At 38.4% G+C, this 17,667-nt stretch overlaps 1 protein-coding gene across 1 annotated transcript in view; it reads right to left on the bottom strand.

The window, feature by feature from the left end:
- The window catches only part of mthfd1l (methylenetetrahydrofolate dehydrogenase (NADP+ dependent) 1 like), a 129,372-nt gene that overhangs the window by 71,300 nt on the left and 40,405 nt on the right, over positions 1 to 17,667 (bottom strand). The window contains 5 exon segments of the mRNA NM_001126699.1: positions 4,462 to 4,573; positions 8,738 to 8,806; positions 12,518 to 12,658; positions 14,666 to 14,742; positions 15,078 to 15,180. Of these exon segments, the coding sequence (NP_001120171.1) occupies positions 4,462 to 4,573; positions 8,738 to 8,806; positions 12,518 to 12,658; positions 14,666 to 14,742; positions 15,078 to 15,180 (502 nt within the window).

Here is a 17,667-nt window from a genome sequence, read left to right as displayed (position 1 = left end):
AAATGAAGTTTTGTAGTAACATTCTGTGCAGAAGACTTGCTTCATGAATCACTACTGTTACCATCTTGGAAATAATCCCTCGCGTGACAAGAATACAAGACAGCTCCATATAACTGCATCAAAGTTGCTCAGAACAATGTCAGGCCTAAGCAGTGGCTTGCAGCACTACCTACCTCCTAAATGAAGGAAGCGATGGTAACAAGGTCACAAAAAATAGATACCCCTAGACCTATCTGCATTATACAGGTTTTTTTGTACCAATACGTCTGTATTTAGGAGTGTAATGTAGTGTTTCATGCACATAGTCTGACCTCTGGGAAAACAAAAATATGGAAGACATGAAAGGGACATGGAAATCTCAGCTAATTATGCTTTATAAGCCTCTAGTGTAATAGCACAGATACAGACATAATTTCATTGGCAATAGAACAAGAGCAATGTATGTTTTTATAGTTGCTTCCTCTTGTTATATTCATCTGTATGCAACATGTGAATGGATGCTGTTTTACAGGATCTATTGTACAGTAGGAGATTTTTATTTTTAGTAACTTGCCCCAATGTCCTCCGGTCAGTGACATTAATGTAATGTGTAATCACCATACAACATAAACAACATGAAAATGACTAGATAACTGTGCCATAACCAAAAACTGTCTTCTGGGTATGGCCACACCCCGACCTCTCACAAATCCTGTACAGAGAAACAGACCATAAAATGATGTCTTGTCATTAATGTTCCCTATAAGTTTTTTTTTTTTTTTTTTAAATGTGTTGCTGGCATCTAATTCAAAATAAGCATATACTTTTCATAAAACAACATTTCTTAGTTCAAAAATTTAATATGTTGTCTTATGCCGTTTGCAGCAAAATATAGTGCTTAAATGATTTGCATTCACTTTTAATTTACATTTTACACAGTAGTGTCTCAACTTTTCTGAAAATGGGGTTGTATGAGGCACTGTGCCCACACACTAGCCAAGAGCATGCATACATGCTAGGATTCAATGATAGACAAAGGTGTTGCTTTTTTTTTTCCTGTCAGGTGATCAGTGACAGTGACACCCAGAACATCACAAAATGGTGGTGCAATGTCTACAATTGTAAGAAACATGTATCATTGTTCACCTATGTCTATCAACAGGCAAAGTGATCTATTTTCTTCAAGTGTTGCTCACAAAGGGCACAATAGGAACCCTGGTCATAAATGTCCTGTTTTACAAAGAAATCTCCACATGACACACACATCACAGTCCCAAAACAATGGCAACTTTGCAATGGTGCCGCTATAGGTTGCGCTTCCTCCCCAATAAACACGACAGTATAGTGGCCTCATTTTCCTGCTTAATGCTGCTCTATGTTATGAACTCTGAATGACCTTCCCAGTGTATGTAATGATATCCGCGCTGGACCCAACTTGCTGAAGATAAAAATCACATTTTTACCCTGCAAATAAGTTCCACATGTTCCATACAATATCCTTTATTAGAGAGCAGTATGAATAACAATGCTAATAAAGGTATTTTACCCAAGCAAAATAATCTATTAAGTGCTCATTTCCTTCATATTCAATAACGAAGCACTGAAAACATAGGGCTTGAAAGATTTTTTATTACACAAAAAGAAGCGCTTCCAAAGACACATGACATGTAAAATTCTGGAGTACACTGCATTATGCACTTTAACACATCAATGCCATTTCAATTGAAGATTTAGAAAGCAGTATTTATCTTTGCAGCAGTATTATCAATAATAAAAAGTTAGTAACTAGGGTTGTCAAATTTTAAAATTTCTTTTACCAGCTAACCATCAGGGAATGAGCCATGACAAGACGGAGGCATGGGCAAGGCTACAGCACGATCAAGAGCTAAAGGATGGACCCAGGGGAGATTGTAAAAGGGACAAAGTAGGATTGGGGCGGGTTGAGGGCTTGGGTGGGCAGGCCAGGGGGTAAATTTAATTATATTACAAGTTTACCGGCAACTACTGTACACCAACAGTAAATTTGTAACGCTTGAAGCAGCCCTGGTGGGTGTTTTACCAGTTAGGCTGGTAAAATACCTGGCAAGTGGCAACTCTAAATGGTAACACACACAAGCACTTTGTCACCCGTGGCAAAAAAATCTATCCATTCGGACATGATGGGTAAAACATATGAATAACCTGACTGCATATAACTACATTGGTTGATTCATATATGTTTTACCCTGCTGCCATTCCCAAAGGTGGCAAAGTATTTTCAGTCTGCAACTAAGCAAATTTTACTCCAGTGATTTCAAGTGAAATCAAATAATTGTGCAAATTATTTAAATATCAAGAACATTTTTAAAACTTGCCATTTGGAACCAATAAATGAATGCAAATACACAAAGTATGTGTACGAATATAAAATAATGTATTGGAAGGTTCAAATGGGTGTGTGCTCTCTCAACCCATGGGAAGCACAGCCTCTGATATCAGTTAACAAGGAAAATTCAGATACACTCTCATAGATAAGTACTCACAAAACAAAAATTGTAGTACCGTGTTAGCCAGTGTCAAAAATAATAATAAAAAAACAACAAAACACAAATACAAGAGTATTGTAGAAATGATACCTATATTGGCTAACAATAAAAATACATTGCAAGCTTTCGGAGCTCTGAGGCCCCTTCATCATTTTGCCTGATGAAGGGGCCTTAGAGCTCCGAAAGCTTGCAATGTATTTTTATTGTTAGCCAATATAGGTATCATTTCTACAATACTCTTGTATTTGTTTTTTGTTGTTTTTTTATTATTATTTATAGATAAGTACTACAACCTTAAAAAATAACTGGGCAGTATATTTTTTTTAAAGAACCGTGAAAATTACATTGATAGGTTCAAGAAAGGAAGGAAGGGCCTGCAGTTCAAAGCACCACGCAGAAGAAAAAAAAACAGAAACGAGAGGTATGTACGGAATGTTTTTAGATACTTCTATACTGTATCTTTAACATAAGTAGTATTTGTTTTACAGTTTTTTACATTCCATCTCATGCTGCTCATGTACATTAAGATGTCAAGTAGTGGGCAGCTTTAAAAAGACAAGTACTAAAGATAACAATAAAGATAACAATAATAAGGTACAGCTAAGAAGGAGGTGTCAAGCACTTTAGAATAAAGCTCATTAATTCTGTTTTGGATATACAGGATAGTATATGAGGTGTGTAAAGTACAGAGAATTCCTGCCAGCATAACCCTTTCTGTACCTGCTCTTACGTTTCCATAGAGAATGCAGAGTTCCCATATAATGTTACTATAAATGCATGTCACTCTGAGGTATGAAGAAAAATGCTACATACTGTATATTTAAATATAAAATGGAAACATCTAAAAAACAAAGAATTCAAAGACTGACTGACAAACATCATGCCCAAACAAGATACAAGGAATGGAGTAAAATTCTGACTAGCCAGTTATGAAGGAAGGGGCACGCTAAGTCACACCACATGTTCACTTCTGCCTGGGATGTTTTCTTTATCTCTGAACATCAGCTTTGGAACAAAGGATCCATTTTATCATCCTAAAAAAAATCTCTGTTTCTATAGCCCACCCTAGAAGCAAAGCATCTAAAGCCTATCATGTTCAGCAGTGAGGTGCCAGTGTCCAAATTCTTCTTGGTGGCTAAAGCAACATATCCTCTACTTCCTCAGTGGGAGTGTTCTCAAAAATTATCTTTTTAGAGCACATTTGAATATCTGCCTGGCCACCATTGTGGATTGAAAAGGAGTGCTTTGTTTGTTTTAGATATACATGCTACAATACCAGTAGGAAAAATATGCTGTGTACATGTGCACACATGCATGAATGCAAAGCTCAGGGAGAATATTGGTGAGAGGAGCATGTCAACAAGTACTAAAATGCTGAATTTGTATATGGCCTATATGACAAAGGCAGTATGCCATGCTGTTGTAAACATTTGATATATAAAAGACTGCAAGTTTTTAATATTTTATATAAAAGTCAAAAGGAGACCACTAAAAAGTACTGGTGTATATAGTACCTTCAATGCTTGGGGTAATGGTGAGTAATTTTGGTCCCAGTTCTGCGTGTGATTTGTGCTACCTGCCATTGATGTCAGTGGAAAAAAACCCACAGAAATCTATGGAATTTCAAACTGCCACTACGAAGTGGCAACCCAATAGAAGGTTAAATTGACAAAAATTGAGCATTTACAGCAGGAGACCAATCATTAGATTAGCTCCACATTACATGATTTGTGTTTGGTTCTCATTACTATACTGTAATGAATCTCAAGTAATAGTAAAAATTGGCTGTGTGTGTTTTTGTGTTCTCACAAAGGGAACAAAAAAGAAAACTTTTTATATTATAATTGTTATAAAATGTAGTGGTTAGCCTACTATTGTAGGCACCACAGGTTTCTTAAAGACATACAAAAACTCAGACATGCACCAGAATTTTAGTGCAAAGGGCAACTAGACTTACCTACAAAGCCATTTTCTCCAACAAGCTTCAGTGCAATTTTGTCTGCTAAAACTGATGAGTTGCCATGTGCAATGTTAGCAAAAGGTCCAGCATGAACAAACACCGGAGTACCCTGTATGAAAATGCATTTATTTTGATGTTAGCTTTGGTTTTACCACTTTCATAAATAAAATAGTAAGCAAAAATAATTAAGCGTTCAGCCTGTGGATGTGAAGATTTATAGTGTGAGTAAGCGAGAGATAGAGAGAGCGAATGTGAGTGTGTGTGGTCTTATGTCTCTCTGTGTGTTTTTAAAGGGATTGCCATCCATAAACGTTTTTTAATAAAAAAAATGTACATATATAATAAGCAATTTTACAATTTATTACAAATTTTCAATTGTCTTAATTTGTAAGTGATATTGCAACTAAAAACAGTATTTGTTTTTCTTTTTATCTCTTGAAATAATGAAGCAGGAGTGAGCTCTCCGGCTAGTTTCTGCTACTTTATTTCAGGTGATAGAACCTGAAGTGCAGAGTATTTAAACAGATACAGCATTTTTTATATAAAAAAAAAAAAATACATTTAGAAATAACCAAACAAAAAAAAAAAAAAAAGATTGTTCGCTATTAGTTAATGTAGTGCAAATTTTCCCGCTGAAGTAAATAACCCCCCAGAGATATACAATACACCGTAATCTCACAAGGAGGTATTAAACACTGAGGGGGACATTTACTAATCCACGAACGACCGAAAAGCGTCCGAATGCGTTTCTTTTCGTTATGACCTGTATTTTTGCGATTTTTTCCATCGCCGTCGCGAATTATTCGCGAATTGTCACAAATTTTTCATCGCCATCGCGAAATAATCGTACTGTCGCACCGAGTACAAAAGTTTCGGATTCATTAAAGCTTCAGTATCGTGACTTTCCTTGGGCCAGGTTGGAGCTGCAGAGTGCCATTGAGTCCTATGGGAGGCTTCCAAAATCATGCAAAGTCGGAAAGGTTTGCCCGCCGTTTACGAGCGCTCAATACGAAAAAGTCACGTCAATTCGCAAAAAATCGTAACGGCGACGAAAAGATTTGCAAAAAATACGAAAAAAAAGTCCATTCCATTCGGGATTCGGATTTGTGGATTAGTAAATCTCCCCCTTTGTTTCACATACTTGGATTCAGTTTATTGATGGTCAGATTAAATGATCAATTATAGTAGAGAAAAAGAAATCTAATAAATTGTTTTACATTTTACAACTATGTGCAACTGTAAAGGTTTTTGCATCCTTCAGTTCTGTTAGTTTCCCCAGGATGGTTTTGGCCAGCTATATATGGGCCTGTATTACCATTAGGAGGGATGGTGTTTCCCATTCCTAGGTTAAAATATTTCCTGGAAGTGAAGTAACTGACTAGAGGGTGTTAGAATTCTCTTAGTCTATAAAAAGAGTAGGCACCATGCACTCTTGCTCTTTTGGTTAACCCAGTTGTTGGAGGGAATGGTGTTTTGCTGGGACCCTGGGACGTAGGTATATTCCAGTAGGAGTAGTAAGTTAATGCTGGGAATAGTCTCACTAATGCAGGCAATACTACCTCTGGGTGTTATGAAAGCTACATCTGTGTTTGTGTGAGTACAGATTGAGAAAGTATTTAGTGATTTGATATTGTACCATCAAAGTCAGCACCAATCATTCCTAAAGTGTATGCATTTTCCCAAAAAAGAGGTTTTTTTTGCCTCTTCCACCTTGCCCAAGTACAAAAACTGGTATTGTTTTAATACTTAAAATACTTCCAATCTACTTTATATTGACTACAGTACATTATATCATTACCCTGAATAAATATTAAACTCATTCTCTCTACTTTGCTGGTTTCTTATACTTCTTCTGGAAAATCAGAAGTTGTTTTATTGATGGTCACATTACTTTTGATTTCAGCCATGACTTGTATAGTTATGCTACCAAGTTGGTATTTTATACTTGGTGGGGGGGGGGGGGAATAAGTTAGGTAATCAGTTAGGTAATGTAAAAGCATTGGACAAATACTTTTGTGGCAAAATTATAAATAGCATGCAAAGACAAAGTTATGATAGATTTAAAAGAGGTTTCATTTCTGGTGTCACTACAGGTATAGGACCCATTATCCAGAATGCTCGGGACCAAGGGTATTCTGGATAAGGGGTCTCTCCGTAATTTGGATCTACTAAATAATCAATAAAACATTTATTAAACCCTATGGGATTGTTTTGCATCCAATAAGGATTAATTATATATTAGTTGGGATCAATTACACAATTACAAGGTACTGTTTTATTACTACAGAGAAAAAGGAAATCAGTTTTAAAATTCTGAATTATTTGATTAAAATGGAGTCTATGGGAGACGGGCATTCCGTAATTCGGAGCTTTCTGGATAGCGGTTTCTGGATAAGGGATCCCATACCTGTATTAGGGTTGCACTGAATCCCAGATTTGGTTCTGGCCGAACCGAATCCCGGCCAAAGGGTGAAACGGCCAGGGAAAAAATTTTCACAGCGCGATTTTTAACCTCCTCCGATCCTAATTAGCATATGTTAATTGAGATTCGGCCGAATACTTCAGGGTGGGTTCGGCCAAAACCAAAAAAGTTTGGGTTTGGTGCATCCCTAGTCAGTATCTCTTTAACACTGCAAAAATTATCAATAGATAATTAACCTTAAAAGGTAACCTGTCACCCTAAGTGCTAAACTTGAAAAAAAAAAAAAAAAAAAAAGATTTAACCAGATTATGTGTGCCAGACTACCTGAACCACAAAATCTTGTCATGTAACAGCACAAGCTCTTGTTGAACCTTACAAAATCTGATCCCAACTGCTGTAATTTAATTTTAATCAGATACATTCAGTTTGCGTGTTTTGTTCCTGCATCCACATAACAGTCAATGCATTTCAATGACAGAAAAAAGTTTTCCAGACACCATCAAGTATTATCTGATGCAGAAGCAGCACAAAGCGTTGCCATCTGCATTTTGTCATCATGTAGGCATTTTGTTTAATTGGAAAAAAAAAAAAAAAAATTAGACTTTTGGTTTCAGGTTTAATTTGAAAAGGACCTTTATATGTAACATAAGCAGGGAAATAAGATTTATATAAGATTTATAGAACACCCTTTGTCATGTACACAAAAAATACGGAAAGTGTTCAAGGCTGTTTACAATTTGCTTCCTGGTCACAAACAGATGCACCATAAGTGCCCCTTAGAACGCTTGAATCTCACACACCAACACACAAATCTCAAACATATCTTTTCATTAAGCTCTCCTGCCATGCCCTGCATTTACACATTTCCATATAATTAATGTAAAGCTTGAAAAAAAAAAAAATTGCCGTTATGTTTAACTAGGGTCATCTGCAATTACACAGTATACAGGGCAATCTACCTTAAAATTCAATTTCTTCATTATGGCTACTGAATTTATTAAAATTTTCTTCAGCAGCACACAGGCTTGGAATGGAGACAGTGATACTTAGGTCTTAATTATCCTAGAAACCAGACAGCAGTCTCAATGTCAGAATGTGAGATGAATAGAAGATGGCCTGAACAGAAAGATAAGCAGAGAAAAAAAAAAATCTTTCCTTGGCTGCTGGGGTCAGAAACATTAACAGAAAGTTTATGTTATGTCATACTAAGGGTTCACATCATAATTTGTCACATGACTCACTGAAACCCCTGTTGAAAAATAAGAGAATATTAAAAGTCACCTTGGAAAAAAAAATCCTAGCGAAATACACTAATTTGTGCTATTTTAAACTTAGTCCTGTTGGAATTCGGTCCACAGAACAAAAACCGCTAAAAGACTGCGAAAATTGCAAATATATTTATTTATTGCATTGTTTTTCAAATCATATTCCTTTTCCTGCTTCTATACTTACCTGCAGGAACCCATATAAGAATCCCCAGCATAATGTCTTCCATCATGGATTAGCACTTAACTGCCCTTGTGTTTGCCAATTCTGCACACAGTTTGGCAGAATACTGATAATTACTAAGCCCAAGAAACCACTACTACCTTGATAATTTTTAAATATGAGGATAAAAGGAACCAAGGAGTTCACTGGTTGTTACTAACCGAATACCTGCAACACTAGTCTAAATTACAACACCACAGATCACAACAGGTTTGGATCCTGCTGATGTTGGTAAGCAATAACCAGCTTGTATGCCCAGATACAAAGATACTAACTAACTAAAATGTAGAGTAGCCCTTTAAGAAAGGAGGAATTTGGGAGGTACAATTTCCTTTTACAAAAAGTGTTAGATAGACAACGTACCTCTAATGTCTGCATCAGGGTTGGCTTTATGGCATCTTTCATTAATACTGTCAACGCACCAGTGACCCCCTGGACAAAAAGAAAAAAAAACAAAGTTACACTTAGGCTTCATTTACTTTGTTTTAGGGAAAAAAAACATTTCCCAATGGCTGCTATAGGCTACACAAGGATTGTTGCAGCACCTATACAATCTAGGTTACAGGATTTAATTAATTAAAATCATTGTGTATTGTTACATGCCCACTATTGCTCATTTGAAGATTACTGTCGATTATAAAATTATGATGGCAAACAAAGTTTCAAGGTGTACTTTTCCTATGGTAAGTAACTGGAATGTCACAAAATAGAACACAGGTACATGTACAGAGAGAGTGTTTTATTTTTTTGTCCCCAGTAAATTCCTGAAGTCAGACAAAACACATTGGGGCTTATTTATCAACACTGGGCACATTTGCCTCTGAGCAGTAACCCATAACAACCAATCAAATTCTTGCATTTGTTTCTCTACCCACAGCTGGCTGAAAAAAAAGCTTCCATTGCTTCCTTTCTGTTTACCTCATTTTCACATTAATTATCTGTGCACAACATGGTCATAACAGACTTCTTGCACTCACCTGTCCACTTCCAAATCTTACCTAGATTAAACACAAGATCACACATATCTTTCAAGAGTAAACCAGCATTGTTTTCAATAAATGCAATGCGCTATACACAATATTTGCAGTCCCCCCAAGCAAATAGTTAGGCAGGTACTGTACAAGGGTATAAGGAAGCTCTACTTATACACTGTGGATTTATGCAGCATCACTATTACAAATTCATCTCATAAAATTGAAGTCTACCAGGGCATTAAGAAACCCTACTGCCATTTTAAGTACATACAGCTTAACTTTCAGTATGTTATAGAATGGTCAATTCTAAGCAGCTTTTCAATTGGTCTTCATTATTTTTTTGTTTTAGTTTTTTTAATTATTTGCCATCTTCTTCCAACTTTTTGCAGTTTTTAAAATGGGGTCACTGACCCCGGCAGCAAAAAACTATTGTTCTGTTAGGCTACAATTTTATTGTTCTTGTTACTTTCTGTAACATTCTATTCAAGTCCTCTCCTATTCATATACCAGTCTCTCATCCAAACCACTCCCTGGTTGCTAAGGTAACATGCACCATAGCAACCAAATAGCTGCTGAAACTTTAAACTGGAGAGCTCCTGAACTGAAAATGAAAAAACTAAAAAAGACCAATTGCAAATAGTCTCAGAATATCCCTCTCTACATCAAGAAGCCATAACAAGCCTTATGAGGTACGGTGATTCTAAAATGAAATTAAAAAAAAAAAAAAACTACCAGTGCCAGCGGGCTTCAGGTAACCAGTAAAACATTGATCCAGTCCAGGTTTTGTTGAATGGGGCTTCAAAATTGTTACGAGTTTCTGGTTTCTTCAAGACAGCTGGGCTAAAGCCCTTACTATAGGTTTTTGGTTTATTTTTATTTTTTTGGGAGGGGGTCAACATATTCTACATAAAGCTGCCAAACTGGCCCGGACAGGAAATTTGTTGGTTCTGGCAAATGTCAGAAGACTGCTGTAAGATGCGAAAGACAGTGACTATTTATTGGTCTGGTGGGGACTTTTTGGGCCTCTATGTACTTGAAATATCAGGGCCTATTTGGAATCTCAGCCCAGGTCTACAGCCAAGCCCTCACATCCAACTCACTGCTTAGTGCAGGTCTGTGGTAAAAAGTAGGAATTTGTCTGTAAACATCATAAACCTGGAAGACTGTGCCAGAAAAATATGTTTCTTTGTTGTGTCCATTGCTAATTAATGAGTGAATAGCTTGATGATAGAAAGATTAATTATTTCTTCGTATTCCTGGGTGTGATGAGATAATTGTAGAGCCTGACAAGAATGAAGTGCGAAAAGATGGGAATAAATACTACAAAGTTGCGGTTGGCTGCACTCCATATGAGATTCCTAAGTACATTTCTGAAATACTGGGGAGACAAAGTAAACACGGGCTGATAAAACGCTGTACATCTGTTCTCACTTATAAAACCTGAACTACGGCACAGATTAAAAAATCAAATTTGAAAAATGAGTGGCGATTTTCTTCCCACGTGCACATAAAACTCCAGCTCAAAGCAATCTTCTTTTATATACCCCACTGGAAAAGCCAAACAGCCTTTTTCTTATTTACTGTATGAAGGGGAAACTTTCAACACCTTATTCTTCACTGATATATGAACTAGTTTTTAACAAAGACTCAGGGCTTAGTGTCATCAAAATATTTAAAATTTGGCTGAAAGAAGATTTTGTATAATTCTGGAATTATCACAAGACTCACAGCAAGATCAATGATTTAAAAAGGTTTAATCTGGGCAGACATAGAAAGATGTGGTCACACAAATAAAAGGGCCAAATAGGTAAATACGAATGTTTGTCTCTTCGGGAGGTCCAGGCAGACTAGTTAGATGTCCACCTTACCATGGGTGCAATGCAGTCCATTGGAACTAGGTGTTGGAAGGCTAAAAATAGCATATACTTCCAGTTGCCCATCCAAATCAATGGGAGCCAGCAAAGGGGTAATTACACTGGAAACACCCAAATGAAGACTTACTTAACTTATTGTTCCCTATCTTCAGACATGAGATTTTTACTAGCAGAGGTAAATTGATTTTGCTGCCCAAACAGGTGACACCCCTATTACACCACCTACTGCAAAAAAAATTAAATAAATAATATATCCTTCGTTTCTCTACATGGTGGCTACCCTACCCGCCACCCAGGCATCTTTTGTTTTGATGGTGTGTGCCCTCTCCCTATTATGTTATTTTATATATACTGTAAAGAAAATAATGTTAATTGTTGAGCAGCTAACGTCTATCCAATTTCTGAATAGTGTAATTTTTTTTAAAAGTGGTTGGTTACTTAAATTAAATTTTTTTGTACTGCAGCATTCAGGGCTTAGAACTTAAGTTACCTGCATTCTATGGGGTTGTACCCTAGTGACCAGAGAATAGTTTTGAAATCAAAATGTAAAGGTTTTTCCAGGTACAAAGAGCTTAATTTTTTGTTAAAGATAAAGCCCACTGATCTCACTTTAACAAGTGGAGTTTGTATGGCCATAAGCACCACCATAAGCATTACATTTCCCCTAAGAGGTTTGTAATATATTTTTGAAGGACTATTTAATACCTTTATGACTGGACTTAATATTCAAGGTGATTTCATTGTTAAAGAAAACACAAACGCCAGCAGCTTTGATGAAATACATATGACTCTTTTGTTAACATTAAAGAAGGAAAACCTGTGCATGGAACCACGAAGCAGAGAAGCTTTATAAAACAAACAACTCATCTTTAAGTAAATGTAAAGTACTCCATGAACCACTAATCTCTGTCAGATCGAGTTAAACTTACTGATGCTGCAAGGTGGCATCTGACAATCAGCTTTAGCTTGAACAAACAAAGCTCTCTAAGGAATTAAACATTTGGACGTATTTGCGAATTTGCAAATTCACTAGATTTCTATAGCCTGCCTCCAACATCTACTGGGTCAGTTTGTCATGTTATTTGACGAAAAACATTTCTTGGATTATTTTTAATACTGTACACACAAAAAAATCTATATAATACCATATCTAGCCCTTTCAGCAGCCCCAAAAAAGACAACATTGTTAAAAAATGTTATCCGAATGTAACATGACTTTATTAATCCAAAACCGAAAGCAATATGGTTGCAAAGATCAAAAGGCATATTAAGTAATAAAGAGCGTAAGAACATACCAGATCTTCTGCAGTCACGGGTTGCCCTTTTTTATCATTGGCTACCACCATCCTACCCAGCCTTTCCTTCATGTCAGACAGGCTGTCTGTTAGAGCTAGGATAGCCATAATTTCACTGGCTACAGCAATATCAAACTGCGCCTGGAAAGAAAGACAAAGCACAGCCACTCAAAAAACTCTTAGATCATGTTGATTGTTAAAGGTGTTATCTGCTCGTCCAGGGGCGGGACTTATAATTGGGAGGTGTTTAACTTAAAAGCTACAGCAGTTGAAAATTGGTTCAATATTTTGCCCCAGTTCTTTACATGTACTGGGCTACAGCCATTTTTCCCCACCAGCAGCATAAAAACAGCACTTCCAGTTTTCATTTATCCTGTAGACCAAACAGTCTCTGAAACATACTACATTTTAAGAAATTTTCCAAAAACGGTGGTACTTTTATTTTAATAAGCTGAAAATACTCTATAAAAAGATATGCTAAAAAGGTGCACTGATAATTATCAGGTAAATTAATAGAAAATAAAAATAAATTAAATAGAAGACACCATGAGGTGTTGAATCTTTTGTGTATCTGATGTCCACGCCAGCAGAAGGAGCCTGGGGTTAAATTTACTTTTACGCAATTCTAGCTGAAATCATACTAGCTTTCCTAAGACAATATTGTCCTGTTGTACAATATATTTCTCTAAAGAGGACAATCAAGTTACAGTTGCAATAAGTTAAGAGGATCACTGCCCCATAGAGCTTACAATCTAGATTTTGCCTAAGTTTCTCAGCTTCAGTTTAAATATACTACCCCTAGTGAATCTTTTAAGCAGGTTGCGCAGAATTGTTATGATGTCTGCCATTTAGATTAAATTAATGTTAAGAATTCTAAAACCTCCACTCTACATGGCACTTGAAAACGTTAAAAGAGAAACTCAATATTTCCTTGAACACTTTGCTGTATAAACTCAACTCCATTATACTCCCTTTCACTTGTCTTAGATGAAGTATCAGATCGGTCCTCTTCATTCCTTTCTACAAACTGCTTTACTAAATTTCCACTGTGCTAATTCAAAACTCTTTCCTCACTGTTGCGGACTATTTCCAGTATTCAAACATTTAGAAGGCCCTGTTGGATACTATCTACCAACCAGTCCCTCATACTTTTCTTATTAGGCTGTAGCAAGCCAAATGCAGCCATTTTTCAAGGCTAATTCTTTCTTTAAGTATTCTCACTGTGATTCTGCAAACAGTTTACTCTACCAAGACTTCCAACTGCACATTTGTCTCACATCCTAATAAATGCCCTAAGGGCTCTGGCACACGGGGAGATTAGTCGCCCGCGACAAATCTCCTGTGTCTCGGGCGACTAATCTCCCCGAAAATGCCATCCCACCGCCGAAAATGTAAATTGCCGGTGGGATGGCATACGCGGCGGCGCGATTTCACTGAAATCGCGCAAGTTTCCTCTCAAGGTCCTGCTCTTTCTACATATAATCACTCTCTTCTCGCTCTTATCTGTGGTTTCTCTTTGATGTGTAGGAGAATTGCATCCACTCTCCACTGAATGGACCTCTGTATGACTGAGACAGGCAACTTTTTGTTGTCCTGTACCTTCATGTGGTTCACTCTTTCTTGCATAAAAAAATTACCAATTTTGAGCACTTTTTGGGGAAAGTAAAAAAGGTGCAAGGTTTCACAGGTATGAATCAATCAATTCTTTGTTGTCAAACAGGTAACAAGATGACTGATAAGCTAGGGTTAACCAAACCAAGGAAGTGCACAGAAAGTGCATATATAGTTGGGGGTCGCTGACACTTCCTCAAGATAGCTACTTAGCTATAGCCTGCCCAACAGTATAAAACTGCTAATATCTCAGAAACTGCTAAAAATAGAAAATGCATGTTAATTGCAAAAGTGTTTAAAGAAGCACTCTAAACAAGTTAATGAATGAGTCCCTACCCCATTAAAATATGCAATCAGTTTTGCTTCCTTCTCATAAAAACATACTCTAAGAGCAATTACCTAAGTCAAGTAATTTTTAAGCAGTGTTCAAAAGGAAGATTTATATAGAGGTCTACTCTGTAGCCAAATGAACAACTACCCATAACACTCGGCAGAACTGCAAACATATTGGGGCGGTATTGAAAACCAATGACCTACCTGTCTGACGAACCCTTTTTCTGTATTTGCTTGACCGACTGTGATTTTTCTGAGAAATCGGTCATTTGTGTCAATCACTATAACACAGGAAATAAAGAAAAACAGCATGAAACTAGTTCTTTCTACATGATCATTTACCAAGCCTCAAGAGTTTTTTTTTTATTTAAAATTCAGAATACAGTAACAAAGGTTAGAATGAGATGACCAAGTAAGCCATCTCTACCGTTTCTCACCAACAACTGTATGGAAGGTTAATTGAGAGAGAATCACTAATAATTTAAAGCATTTTGTTGTTGCAGAGTGGGTCTCCAAAAGAAAAGCATACAAACGGTTCAGAAATTACCTGTACAAAAATCACCAGACATTTATGACCACTAAATAAAATCAGTGTAACTACTTAAATCTTTTTTACCTCTTTGCCAGGTTATTGTGGATGGGTCAATATCAAGACGAACAAATGTACTAATTTCTTCAGCTGTCAAGGACAAAGGGTTGGTTTTCTTTATACCAAGTCTCTAAACAAATCAAAGAAAATGATATGCCGTTAGAAAACTGAAAATAAACAAATAAAAAGAAGCTTTAATAAGGGATGTTAATTGTATATATTAAACTTAATAAATGGAAAAAAAACAGATTTAAAAAAAACTAACTTTCAGAAATCAAATAAGGGCACGAGAAGTGTTGGTATCAAATACTAGCCTAAAGTTTTAACTGAAGAAAAAAAAATAAAATAAGACACACCCTCAAATATGTTGCTTCTTTTTTAAAGAAAGTACTTTGAGCTAAAAGGAAGATTTATGTACTTACCGTTAAATCCTTTTCTCTATAGTCGTCAGGGGGACACAGGAACAGTGGGGTAAAGGGTCCCTCCTACCAGGAGGCAGGACACTGCAGTGATGTCAGAGCTGTTGCTCCTCCCTCTCTCCTTTTACCCCCTTGCCTAGCCCACAGGGCTCAGTTACTTTCAAAGATTCTCAAACAGAATGCATAACTCGTATAAACTTGTATAAAACTAAACCCCATATAACTTACACGCATGGTTGAATGCAACTGAAGAAAGTTCCGGGAGGGAAGTCCTGTGTCCCCCTGACGACTATAGAGAAAAGGATTTAACGGTAAGTACATAAATCTTCCTTTCTCTTACGTCTAGGGGGACACAGGAACAGTGGGACATACCAAAGATGCCCCCAAGTAAGGGAGGGAGGAACTTAGGTAGACACTGCCGCTTGGAGGATCTTTCGGCCAAGGGCCGCCTCCGCGGACAGGTATGTGTTGAATTGGTAAAATTTTGTAAAGGTGTGTAAGGAGGCCCAAGTAGCCGCTTTGCAAACCTGATCGGCCGATGCCATATGTCTATGAGCCCAGGAGGCTCCTAATGCTCGGGTAGAATGGGCCCGCAGCCGCAAGGGAGGCGTCCTCCGTTTTGCCAGGTAAGCTCGTCTGATAGCTTCTTTTATCCAGCGGGCAAGCGTGGTCTTAGTAGCAGGTAGACCCTTTTTGGGGCCCGAAGGGAGCACGAACAGGGCATCTGACCTTCTAAGGGATTTGGTACGTGATATGTAGGTTCTTAGAGCTCTGACTACGTCTAGGCGGTGCAATTTGGCCTCCTTTTCGTTGCTTGGATTGCTGCAAAACGAAGGGAGGCTAATCTCCGTGTTAATGTGGAAGGGGGAAACTACCTTGGGAAGAAACCCCGGGGTGGTACGAAGAACCGCGCGGTCCTCCTGAAAAATCAGAAATGGTGGAGAGCATGAGAGGGCACTCAACTCCGAAACGCGTCGTATGGAGGAAATGGCTACAAGAAAGACTGTCTTCCAGGTTAGTACCCAGAGATCAGCAGAATCAAGAGGCTCGAAGGGAGGCTCGGTGAGAGCATTGAGGACAAGGTTTAAGTCCCATGGGGGGACCGGATGCCTGTAAGGGGGCTTAACCCTGGAAACCCCTTGCAGGAAGGTGCGTATGTCATCGTGGAGAGCTATGCGCTCCTGAAATAAAATTGAGAGTGCGGAAATCTGAGACTTCAATGAACCTAAACGGAGTCCTTTATTAAGGCCTGATTGGAGGAACTCTAGTACCGTCGGAATGCTAAGTTCCCGAAAGTTAAGATTGTGTTGGTCACACCAAGCCCAGTAGCAGTCCCAGATCCTGTGGTAGATCTTAGAGGTGGAAGGTTTCCGAGCACTGATCATGGTCTGAATGACCGTCTCCGAAAAACCCTTGTCCCTTAAGATGGAGGCCTCAAGAGCCAACCCATTAAGGTGAAGAGGTGTGGGTTGTGGTGCCGGATCGGGCCTTGGCGGAGGAGGTCGTCTCGCCGCGGCAATGGAACTGGAGGTTCCAGGGAAAGAGCCAGAAGGTCTGAGTACCAGGATCTCCTGGGCCAGCACGGGGCGACTAGGATGACTGTGGCTGTTTCCCTGCTTATCTTTTTGAGTACTCGTGGAAGCATGGGAAGGGGTGGGAAGATGTAGGCCAGTTGAAAGTGCCATGGAATGGTCATTGCGTCTATGCCGGCCGCCAGAGGGTCCTGATACCTTGCTAGAAAGAAGGGAACCTTTCTGTTGTGCCTTGTGGCCATCAAGTCGACTTGTGGCATGCCCCACTGGTCCACTAGAAGCTGGAACGCGTCCGGGTGGAGCTCCCACTCCCCGGGATCTACTCGATGTCTGCTTAAGAAGTCTGCCTCTAGGTTTAACACTCCTGGAATGTGTATGGCCGATAGGTGAGGGATGTTGAGTTCCGCCCAGATTAGTATTGGAGCTACTTCTCTGCTGGCTGCTTTGCTTCGCGTGCCCCCCTGTCGATTTATGTACGCTACGGCGGTGGCGTTGTCTGTCTGAATGCGCACCGGTTTGTGCCTGAGAAGGTCCTGCCACGACTGGAGAGCCAGGAGAATGGCCCTGATCTCCAGAAGGTTGATCGGTAGTTGGGATTCTTCCCGGGACCAGAGTCCCTGAGCTGATCTCCCCTGAAAGGTCGCTCCCCAGCCCAGGAGACTGGCA

This window comes from Xenopus tropicalis, chromosome 5 (genome assembly GCF_000004195.4).
Source record: "Xenopus tropicalis strain Nigerian chromosome 5, UCB_Xtro_10.0, whole genome shotgun sequence".
Taxonomy (NCBI): Eukaryota; Metazoa; Chordata; class Amphibia; order Anura; family Pipidae; genus Xenopus; species Xenopus tropicalis.
Note: the sequence above shows the minus strand (reverse complement) of the source record. Positions and strands in the feature narration are given on the sequence as shown.